General features: G+C 42.9%; 1 protein-coding gene across 1 annotated transcript in view; it reads left to right on the top strand.

The window, feature by feature from the left end:
• LOC124545656 (hemicentin-2-like) overlaps positions 1-12,668 on the top strand; it is a 421,092-nt gene that overhangs the window by 286,758 nt on the left and 121,666 nt on the right. The window contains exons 5-6 of the mRNA XM_047124602.1: positions 3,647-3,792; positions 7,699-7,843. Coding sequence (XP_046980558.1) covers positions 3,647-3,792; positions 7,699-7,843 — 291 coding nt within the window. The remainder of the gene's footprint in view (positions 1-3,646; positions 3,793-7,698; positions 7,844-12,668) is intronic.

Below are 12,668 nucleotides of genomic sequence, written 5' to 3'. Positions count from 1 at the left end.
TCTCTACCACCGTCAAGTTTGTGACAGTTCACGCTTCTACTCGTAGAATATTACCTTTTAATTCATTATTTCATCATTTCCTCATGGCCACATCTCCAGGCAATTATCTCCAGGAGTGGGGGTTTAATTCGTAATCTTTTGGCAATGAACGGATCATCATGACACTTTTCTAATTACAGGCCACATGTCCTGTGGATACACCTTTTGTATCTTCAACGGTTTCCCTAGCTTTCTTCATCCTTAGGCAGATTCAGTCGACTCTGAGTCAATTTGTCACTACAAGGGCGAGAGTGTCTCCTGGAACTCCGTCCGTTCCTCCGTCCTCTTTGACAAGGCCATTGGCAGAACTAGAGTGACTTCTTCCGTGGAAAGTCTTCCACCGCCGTTGCTGATTTTTATTTGGAATTTAAGCAGTGACAATGTTCGAATTCGGGTTCGATTAGCAGTCATACGCATTACCGTTACACCGCAGTGAAGGGATGGAACCATGTGAAAGCAGATACTCGGTAGTAAGGAGAGCTCTTATCCTCGGTAATAGACACTAATAGATGAGTACGCGCGTTGCCCGGGTATGTGCTATTCTAACTTCCTATTGGTCCTGCTCACTCTCTCTGTCCAGCTCCATCATCATCCTTTCTCTCTGTCCATTTCCGCAACCCCTTCACTCTGTCCACCTCCTGAAACCTCTCTGTTCTTTCTTCTTCTCCTCCTGCCCCTATCGATTTCCTCCTCCCCCTCTCTCTGCCTACCTCTTCCTCCTCTTTTCTTACTCTCTCTGAATCCTCCTTACCCACCGTCTCCACGTTATCATGCTCATCCCAATAGGAAGATGTTGGGACTTATCCTCACAGTATTTCTTTGCAGGTCGTAACTAGTAAGTGTACCAAATTTGGTTGAAATCGTTCCAGGGGTTTAGGATGATCTTTTTACCCGTGGTCTTGGCACCTTACGCACATGTGAAATATATTTCACATACATACGACATATTCCACAGGGATTTGTACACTAGTCTACCCTATACGTCTAGCGAATTTCGTCCTGGGGCTCAATGTTTTGACGTATCTCCTGAACTATCAGTTGTACAATAGTCTATTTTTCGAGGTATATTCAGAAGCATATGTGGATACAGTTTGCGGAATTTGTTGTGAAAAAACTTCGTAGTAAAGAAATAATTAAAAAAAGTCATGGTTGAGGATACAGTCTGCGGCATGTTTTGCGAACAGAGGTAGTAGTAGATACGCAATATATTAAAACGTAATACATGATGCCGTAGTTTTTTATGCATCGTAGTATTTGACGTCATATCTCCTGATCATTGTGTCATATAGTCATACAGTTTTTTATACATCCGCCTTCTGTGAATACTGTCTCCGAAAAGTGTTGCTGATAAAGTTAATAGCGACGAAGTAAAATATTTAAACATCTTACATGATGCGGTAGTTTGTCACGCATCTAAATGTTTATGACGTCGTATATCCTGAACTATGTGTCATACAATGATGTGATTTTGCTAGTACATTCACTGATATGTGTCAATACTGTCTGCAAAATATACCGAGAAGGTAGTTAGTAGTAAGGAAGTAATAAATTAAAACGTCATGCTTTATGCGGTGGTATTAATGCACGAAGAGCGAAAATTTTATAAGTAATAAATTTTATTCCTTGCGTCATTTTACATCTACATCTACATCTACATGTGCAGATTGTCAGTGGGTAAACGTTTCGGAAAGGTTGAAATTATGTGTTAAGTTCGTTCCAAGGCACTACGCGCTCTTATTCTCAAGTACTGGATGACTGAAGTATGGATATTTGAACGTAGTGGGCAACACTGCTTTTTTACTCTCACGCCTTTGATAGGTTTTTCTTACCCCCACAGAGCTGATTTCCAGACAGTAAGTGATATGAGTACCAAGTTTCGTTGAAATCGGTCCATTAGTTTAACTATACACCCATTTCTATAATATGTGTGGTTGGCGTCATCTGTCGTAATGACTTTTTTAAGTTATTGATCTGTTGATGACAACCTGCTGAAAAACGTTATCAGACTTAATAAAGGGCGATCTGGGCAGAAAGCAAAAACTGGGCTCAAACTTCAGTTGCAGGTACATTCATATATAATACACTACTGCCCATTAAAATTGCTACACCAAGAAGAAATGCAGATAATAACCGGGAATTCATTGGACAAATATATTATACTAGAACTGACATGTGATTACATTTTCACGCAATTTAGGGGCATAGATCCTGAGAAATCAGTACCCAGAACTACCACCTCTGGCCGTAATAACGGCCTTGATACGCCTGGGCATTGAGTCAAACTGAGCTTGGATGGGGTGTACAGCGGCCCATGCAGTTTCAACACGATACCACAGTTCATCAAGATTAGTGACTGGCGTACAGTGACGAGCCAGTTGCTCGGCCACCCTTGACCAGACGTTTTCAATTGGTGAGAGATCTGGAGAATGTGCTGGCCAGGGCAGCAGTCGAACATTTTCTGTGTCCAGAAAGGCCCGTACAGGACCTGCAACATGCGGTCGTGCATTATCCTGCTGAAATGTAGCGTTTCACAGGGATCGAATGAAGGGTAGAGCCACGGGTCGTAACATCTGAAATGTAACGTCCGCTGTACAAAGTGCCGTCAATGCGAACAAGAGGTAACCGAGACGTGTAACCAATGGCACCCCATACCATCACGCCGGGTGATACGCCAGTATGGCGATGACGAATACACCCTTCCAATGTGCGTTCACCGTGATGTCGCCAATCACGGATGCTATCATCATGATGCTGTAAACAGAACCTGGATTCATCCGAAAAAAATGACGTTTTGCCATTCGTGCACCCAGGTTCGTCGTTGAGTACACCATCGCAGGCGCTCCTGTCTGTGATGCAACGTCAAGCGTAACCGCAGCCATGGTCTCCGAGCTAATAGTCCATGCTGCTGGAAACGTTGTCCAACTGTTCGTGCAGATGGTTGTTGTCTTGCAAACGTCCCCATCTGTTGACTCAGGGATCGAGACGTGGCTGCACGATCCGTTAGAGCCTTGCGGACAATATACCTGTCATCTCGACTGCTAGTGATACGAGGCCGTTGGGATCCAGCACGGCGTTCCGTATTACCATCCTGAACTCACCGATTCCATTTTCTGCCAACAGTCATGGGATCTCGAACAACGCGAGCAGCAATGTCATGATACGATAAACCGCAATCGCGATAAGCTACAATCCGACCTTTATGAAAGTCGGAAACGTGATGGTGTGCATTTCAACTCCTTACACGAGGCATCACAACAACGTTTGACCAGGCAACGCCGGTCAACTGCTGTTTGTGTATGAGAAATCGGTTGGAAACTTTCCTCATGTCAGCACGTTGTAGGTGTCTCCATCGGCGCCAACCTTGCGTGAATGCTCTGAAAAACCTAATCATTTGCATATCACAGCATTTTCTGCCTGTCGGTTGAGTTTCGCGTCTGTAGCACTTCCTCTTCGTGGCGTAGCAATTTGAATGGGCTGTAGTGCATGTTGCAGTGCTGGAAAGCGGAGACATATAGTGACCAGCAGTAGATGAAACGATGCATCCATCCATCCCAGGAAGGTAGTTTCAGACACAGCTGGAGTGACGCCGTTGGCGTGGTGTGTGCAGTTCGGCCCCTGGAGGTGCGACTGACGGAGCGGCCGGACCAGCTGGAGGCGGGCCAGCGCTACCAGGTGGCGTGCGAGTCGACGGGGTCCCGGCCGCCGGCGGTCATCACCTGGTACAAGGGCAACCGTCCGCTCAAGAGGTTCCGGGTACGTACTCGATCGGCATCGCATGCAGGCGCATCCTCTCACAGTGTGTGTTAAAAAAAAAAAAAAGAAAAAGACCACCTAGCACAGTTGCGCCACGACATGTCCGCTATAGTGTCCTGTGAGCGGCTAGCAGCGAAGTTTGTATCCAAGAAAGTCCACTAATACTCCGAACTCCGCAATTTGTTCACAGGTAGGAGAGCGAAGGGCTCTTTCGTGGCGTTTTACTTTGTAACACGTACTGGTGAAGTTCATTGTGAAAAGTCCCCTTAGAAAATTATGAAACATGAAACGTCCCCTTAGAAAAATTATGAATGACTGTGCTGGTAAACTTCTACGCTATTGGATACAAAGACAGCTGAGTAAAACTGAACGTACTCAGGCAGTTCTCTCTTTACTTATTCTGATCACCACTAAACTAACACACAATATTTTTTAGCGCAACACAGTCTGATTTTCAGCAATCCCTACAAAAGAATGGCCCTCACTAACAATAACCTATACCTTTCATGAATCACTTACCTCACAAAAATCTGCGTTACTCGAACTACTGCATGTTGTGTACATAGTTCCGCGTAGTCAGCGCGTACACAACTTTCCCACTAGAGCGCGCCCCGCTAAGCACAACAGCGCAGGCGCAGCGCTCGTCTGTCTCCGCACTACGAGATGGCGCTGCCATAGAGACGGACCAAATTCTGCTTCCGCCGATCTGCGTATTAATATGTAACCCAGCCAGTGAGATTGCTGCTAACGTAGATCCTTTTCTGCTCTTGGATCACACCCGTGCAGTGATACATGAACGAGCGAAATATTATAACGAGTGCACAGACCTGCGATTGGTCAGTCTGCATTCGTCTGCACCAGTCAGTACAAGTCTGCATTAGTCTGTACCAGTCTACAGTCAAGTTTTAGTCTGCGCCTAATAATATTACCATATTCCTGTACATAGCCATGAAGATAAATGTATAGACACTTTGTCAAGTATCAGAGATATATGTGAGATTAAGATTAACGTTCCAATACCAAAGGAACTTCAGATTATCAACTGTAAATAGCATCCAGAACCAAGTTAAGTAATTTTTATGCTTGTTATTATTTTAATACATGTGTGTGAAAATTAATCAAGTTCTGTTTAAAGTTGCTCACCGTCAATCTGCTACTCTAAGCGTGCAAGTGGCATTTCCATCGTCTGACCTAACGGCAGAAGATAAACACGCCACGATAAGACCACGAGACATATTGCTGACACTCGCCTACTTCGTTAGAGCGACAAGTCAAATAATCTGGTGGTGTGTGTACTGAAGGTCTTACAGTACGCACACCACACTCCAATACAGCGATCGCCAATACTGCCAGCTAAATAAAAGATTCTAACTACTGAAGGCACTAACTACTGATAGACACAGCAAATGAAAGATTTTGATATAGGCCAAACAATGTATTTACCTTAATAATGTTTAAAAGTCATCTTATATACATCAATCAATTCATGACATCCATCTATATAAATTTCCTTTTTCTGGTGGGCACACGTCCAGATCGTCTACTTATAGAAACCTCTCAAAACTGTGGCATCTCTCTCTCCACATCCACCACTGCTGGCGGCTCATCTCCAACTGCCCAACGCTACGTGCTGTTCACATCAAATTGCCCAACACTACACAAGCGAATATTCCAACAATGAGTCCAACCGTGTGGCCGAGCGGTTCTAGGCGCTTCAATCTGGAACCGAGCGACCGCTACGGTCGCAGGCTCGAATTCTGCCTCAGGATGGATGTGTGTGATGTCCTGAGGTTGGTTAGGTTTAAGTAGTTCTAAGTTCTAGGTGACTGATGACCTCAGCTGTTAAGTCCCAAAAGTGCTCAGAGCCATTTTCTTGAGTCCAACCAGCCACAGACGGCACACAGCACAGTCAGTGATTTTCATACAGAGCGCTACGTGGCGTTACCAACATAGAAACCTAAACAGCCTACATATAACTGGAGTAGCTTGAACAAGACCTGCAATGCCAAACGTTCTTTATTCGAGAGTGATCACAATTTACTGTGTGGCTCAATCACTCAATGTTTACTTGTCGCCAGTTCCTCAGCAACTAGACTAGGTAACATAAAAGCCACATTATAAACACGGAGTTCTAAAATAGTATTTCTTCTGGATGATAATGCTTACTTTGAAATAAACGTGGAATAAAACATGGTCCATACCAGTCGATGAAGATATTCTGGTTCCTAACGGATGCTTTAAAATAAACATGGAATAAAACACGCTCCATAACAGACTATCAACACATGTATATAGGATATATTTTCATTTTATCTAAAAGCACTGGAATATGCAAGTAAATAGCTCACGCAAGTTGTAGGCAGCTGCTCATCCCACACCTAGCGCTACATGCGCGTCGTCTCTACATGACTTCCAAACGAGAAAATAAATTTTTTTATAACTATACTTCTGTATGTAATTGTTAGCATTGCCAAGTGAAAGATATATGAGCAGTATAAAATTATATGACAAGTGAAAAATATTTTAAGAGCACAGAGTCTTGTTACTTCTAAACGAGAGTCGTCCGTAGCTTCCCATCGATACTCGTTTGAACTAAGCACCTTACAGTTTCTGTGCTTAAACGTTCAAAACAGCGACAATCATTGTCCCGCCCACTTTGGTACTCTTTATGATATTCGAGTAACCTACATACTGCACACATGGCTTATCGCCGATGGTTGACACTTCAATATCGAATCTATAAGCTCACAAGCAGGCAAGGCGCACGAATTGGACACTATGGAAATCAGAGCCGTACTACAGGTGGCGATTCAAGCAGCCAGGACGGGAAAGGTGGACATTGCATATTTTTTTGAACTGAACCGTGCTGCTGCCTGCCGAGAGGTAGTCACACTAGTTCTGTCATACATAATCATTATTGTCTGTTGTTCCGTTATTTTTTAGTAAAACCTTTTCAGAGTTTCAGTCGAGTGTTGTAAGAAAACTCATTTATATTCGTCTTCTTAACTGAGTTATAGGTATTTTAATACTTCTTTCCGATTAGATGTTTAAACATCTAGTTTTTTGCTGCAAATTTAGGTTTTTGTTATCTCTTTTCGTTTGATCGTTTCACCTGTAGTCCTCTAACATCGACATTGGGTCCCAAGGGGAAAAGCGCCCAGTGTGCTCTCCCCAATAAGAGTTAGACATCTTCATACGGAACATCGGACGCATAATTCTACAGGTGAGATCGAATTCGAAGCAATTTTGTATGTAAGGCTTTCATAAAAATTCCATCTCTTTTGATTATTTCGAATAAATTAATTTATATTTCTTAAAAATATCTCTGTCCTTTTACATTTAGCCTAATACAAAAATACAGTTGAAAACTGTTTGCTGCAGCCACCTGGTATTGTTTCAAATACTAGAGCATTCCAGATGCCTAGAAAGTATGTCCGGAAATCAGGAAAATACGTATAGATCGTATATATTGTTTTATTATTCTTCTAAACAAGTGCTAAGGATTCAGGGAGATGCTCATTCACCTTCAGCGGCCGACGCTACTAAAAGAAAAAAGCGTTGTGCGTCACGAAGTGGTTTACTGGTAAAATTCCGAGGGCGTAATTTTTTAAGGGAATTAAGCAACGTATAGCTCGCGAAAACACTGCGAAAATACAGAGAGATTCGATCTCACACAGAGACTTACCAATAACAGTTCATCCCGCGCATCGCTGGCGCGTGTAACTGAAAGAATTGACTGTAGTAAACATAGTGCCCTCCGCTGCACACCATATAGTAGCTTGCTCATTATACGCGTAGATATCGATATTATCTCTTGTAAGAATACGAACCACATATTTTTAAACACAGTGTGTACGTTCTGTGAGCGGCTATTAAAGCGCCCCACTCAGTGTCTCTTGTGTACAGGAGGAGACTCTCGACAACTCGACGCTGAGCGAGCTGATCTTCGTGCCGTCCACGGAGGACGACGGCAAGGTGCTGACGTGCCGCGCCGAGAACCCCAACATCACCGGCGCCTACCTCGAGACCAGCTGGACGCTCAGCGTGTTGTGTGAGTACCACACGCCGCAGGCACGTAACCAGAAGTGAGAGTGGGACTGCCTGGCAGCTTTTGCTATAGTCTTACAGCTACCAACAGACATGAAATATTCATCGTTTCTTCACCAGCAGCGAGATGTGCTCATGCTCGGCTAGAGGTAATGCAATGAATAGTTCTGTGCTGCCTGGGACCAACCCGTCCACTTCAATGAACGATGAGTTCAAGTTCAGATAATGAACAAAAACTCGTCTTATCATTTAATGGGTGTGATAAAGCCTTTGAAGTGTCACTTATTGTAATTTGTAAGCTTTCTCATCTCTAATAAAATGTTTTCTAAAATATGTTGTATCGCAGTATTAGTTTACTTGTTACTGTCTGCTATAATGAGAAGAGTTCTCTAGCAGTCTCTTGTGGTAACCATTGTGTACAATCAAACGACTGTACCTCACAGGGTTTCGGCGTTTAGAGGACCTGCGACACAGCTACGTTATGACGGTTGCATCCAGCAGTGGCCCACATTTTTGGCTCGTGTTAACGTGCTCAGCAAACGTGTGTATGTGGAATCTTACAGGGACCTTTTCCAATTTATTCACACACATGGCAAATTTGCACTCCGCTGTGGTCACGCTATAAGAGAGCGCGAAACAGGACAAATAAAACAGCATAAACATCTTTTGCTGCTTCAGATCATTTTCAGATCTCATCGAATGGCTTTGGACGGTCCCTAGCAGTTAAATTGCAAAATCTGATGTCGCACTACACTCCAAAGGGATCACATCAGTTGCATTGTTGCCCCACGATATCGTTAGAGAAGGTTTTAATCGTTGCGCCGCACCAGTGCAAACTGTCGTTTTAGATAGCCAAGTTTGTGGAAATCAGTGCCCAAAGGGAAGGAGTAATTTCTCTGACGCTCTTTATACCACGTGCTCGCGTCTTTTTGTATCGTTTTTGAACGGTGGTGTGTCTGAATTATCTTCCTCGGCCACCCATAAGAAAACCCCACGATTTCAATGATAAACGTCGCTGTTCTGACCTTCATCGCAGAGGTGTCAAAAGAAGCTGCGAAATACTCGTATGGTTAAGAGAGGGTGTGACGACCCTCCTCCTTATCGACACAGCGACGGTAGCATTGGGCAGAATAATGGTGACATTTGGTGCCAATGTGACACCATTAACTCACCTTACAGCTCAAATGAAATACAGAGCTGTAGCCCTATTCTCGCGTGTGTTGACACCTTGCTATTTGAAGCGTCCGCCGAGCCGGATGTTGTAGTTGCTCCAAAAAATAAGAAGATTACATTTGAGCAAAACTGCAAACTTACGTGTCGCAATGAGAGCCATTTACGGGGTAATTAAAAGTGGTACGTGCTGATTTTGGCCTTTGTAATATTGCAGTTTCCTGGAGGCCATTCCTTCCGTTATTTTTATTGCCTACGGCATCTGCATCACCGGGAGACCTAAAACTATTGGAATAAAACGTAATAGAGTAATATAACATAGAAATATGAAGATTCAGAGTTAAAAATACACTGAATGAAATAATAATAGCCTTTCAGTACTACAATTTCCTTCGTTACACAAATATTACTTTTGAAAATAGAACTAGGAAAGTGTTTATTGTCACTTATTAATAACAGTCCGTCATGAACCTCAGTTTGTTTGGGAAAACCATGGAAAAGTCAAATGTCTTGAACCTGACTACTTCCCAGTGTATTTCAATGACTTACAACTGCAATAAGATAACCAAGGAAGACTAAACTACTCACATGTGAGCACCATTACCTCCTGGCCTGTTCACTTCAGTGCAGTACGTTTCCAATGCATAATGAAGTGCTCTTAAATTATTTTTACCAGAAATAGGAACCTGGCACGAGTGTGGCTTCCACGATGGATCTGAATGGAAAGCTTAATCCGTGCGCCAACTCCATAATATTCTAAGTTATCCCCAAGTTTTCGGCATTTTTGCGATAATTGGACTTTGTGCAATATAACTACTTACAGATCCCCATTATTATGAATGTTTGTTAGACGTCCTATCCACTTGTCGTTGAGTGCCATAGACTATAAGGATTGAAATTATGAAATTTCTGACTTTTTCTGAGTCGTCAGTCTTCTGACTGGTCTGATGTGGCGTGCCATGGACTCTTCTCCTGTACTAACCTCTTCATCTGAGAGTAGCACTTCCAACCTCCGTCGTTAATGTATTCCAATCTCTGCCATTCTCTACAGTTTTCATCGCCTACAGCTCATTCTAGTAGCATGTAAGCTATTCTCCGATGTCTTAACACATTTATTATTCTGTGCCTTCTTGTCAGCATGTTCCACATGTTCCCTTCCTTGCTGATTCTGTAGAGAACCTCCTCTTCTTAATTATTTTCAACAATCTTCTATAGTTCGACATCTGAATTGCTTTGATTCTTTTCTGTTTCTATTTTTTCACATTCCATGAGTCACTATGAGTCACTACCATTCAATGAAATGTTCCAGATGTATATTATTAGGAATTTCTCCTTCAGTGAGAACATCTTAATGGCGACCTTTCCATGACTTCGTAGCATAATTTGTGATATAGTGTTCTCCATACATTGAGAAATAGTGTTTTCGGTGACCTATATTGTTATTATTGTAATAATACCCTCTTTCATATTTAACTCTTGAAGAGATACGACAGCCGTACTACTATCACTATTTTGTATCACAGCTCTCTACATATACTCATCAGTGAAACTTAGGTGTAACATTCTTATAATTTATAACGCGACATGAGCGATATAGGAGAGCTTTTTCCCCTTCAACGAAAAATCGGAAGTGTTCTGTAATTTATATAACTTTGTAAATGATAAAAATTTCATTTTGTTCTGTTAACGTGTTGTCTTAACCCGAATAATATTTTCATGAATTCCCTTGCTAGTGTTCTTTTATCGTGGACTAAAGTGTCTGAAAACCTCCAGAATGCATGAACCTAGTCGACAATCGCTAGGCGGCGCTCCTAGTATTTGCGAGCGCCGCTGTCGCCGCCTCAGCTGTTGGGGTGGGCCACGTCCCGCGCGCCAGTCTATCGGCCCCGCAGTAGAGCCAGCAACGCAGTGGCCCGGACCTCAGTCGTATTCCGACTGTCCTTTCCCTTGGTTCTTTGTACTCGTCGTTTTTAAATTCCTGATACTGCTACGTCTAGATTCTCGATTTGGCTCAATCTCCGGACTTGTCATTCTGCCTGTCTTCGTTGTCCATCCATCGCTGTTGTTTTTCCGTGGTTTTCAGACTCATCGTCGACGCTGGTCGTCCTGGTCGTGTCTGATCCCGGTTACTATAGTCTTGCTTTGAGCTGTGGCCTCATATTTGGTCATTGCGTAGACTCCATCCTAATAGTTGAAATTTCCTGCTATGTGCTGCCACTGTTATGAGAGCTAAATGCCAGGCAACAGTCTCATATATATTTGATGGCATTATGTGACAATTAAGCGATCCCTTCTTCTAGTCAGGTTGTGCCACAAGCTCCTCTTCCCCCCAATTCTATTCAATACCTCCTCATTAGTTATGTGATCTACCCATCTAATCTTCAGCATTCTTCTGTAGCACAACATTTCAAAAGCTTCTATTCTCTTCTTGTCTAAACTATTTATTGACCACGTTTCACTTCCATACATGGCTACACTCCATACAAATACTTTAAGAGACGACTTCCTGACATTTAAATCTATACTCGATGTTAATCAATTTTTCTTCTTCAGAAACTCTTTCCTTGCCATTGCCAGTCTACATTTTATATCCTGTCTACTTCGACCATCATCAGTTATTTTGCTCCCCAAATAGCAAAACTCCTTTACTACTTTAAGTGTCTCATTTCCTAATCTAATTCCCTCAGCATCACCCGACTTAATTCGATTACATTCCATTATCCTCGTTTCGCTTTTGTTCATGTTCGTCTTGCACCCTCCTTTCAAGACACTGTCCATTCCGGTCAACTGCTCTTCCAGGTCCCTTGCTGTCTCTGACAGAATTACAATGTCATCAGCGAACCTCAAAGTTTTTATTTCTTCTCCATGGATTTTAATACCTATTCCGAATTTTTCCTTTTTTTCCTTTATTGCTTGCTCAATATACAGATTGAACAGCATCGGGGATACGCTACAATCCTGTCCCACTCCCTTCCCAACCACTGCTTCCCTTTCATACCCCTCGACTCTTATAAGTGCCATCTGGATTCTGTACAAATTGTAAATAGCCTTTCGCCCCCTGTATTTTACCCCTGCCACCTTCAGAGAGTATTCCAATCAAGCAAACATACAGTTAAAATAATCTTTAAAATTTTAGAAAAAATGTTCAGATTTGTGCGAATTCCTAAGGTTCAAATGGTTCAAATGGCTCTGAGCACTATGGGACTTAACATCTGTGGTCATCAGTCCCCTAGAACTTAGAACTACTTAAACCTAACTAACCTAAGGACATCACACACATCCATGCCCGAGGCAGGATTCGAACCTGCGACCGTAGTAGTCGCGCGGGTCCGGACTGAGCGCCTGAACCGCTAGACCACCACGGCCGGCGAATTCCTAAGGGACCAAACGGCTGACGTCATCGGTCCCTAGACTTAAACACTAGTTAAACTAACTTATGCTAAGAACAACACACACACCCATGCCCGAGGGAGGACTCGAACCTCCGGCGGGAGGTCAAATTTTTGAACATTCCAATACGGAGGAGAGTGTTCAAGCAACAGGCATACTTAATCTGCAATAAATATGAATTATATACGCTGTCTGGCGCGACACAGCAAACTACCATACAGCTCAAAATATATGTTGACATTTTGCTATGCTACACCAACCAAACTGCT

Source organism: Schistocerca americana, chromosome 8 (assembly GCF_021461395.2).
Source record: "Schistocerca americana isolate TAMUIC-IGC-003095 chromosome 8, iqSchAmer2.1, whole genome shotgun sequence".
Taxonomy (NCBI): Eukaryota; Metazoa; Arthropoda; class Insecta; order Orthoptera; family Acrididae; genus Schistocerca; species Schistocerca americana.
This window is presented reverse-complemented; position numbering and strand designations above follow the sequence as displayed.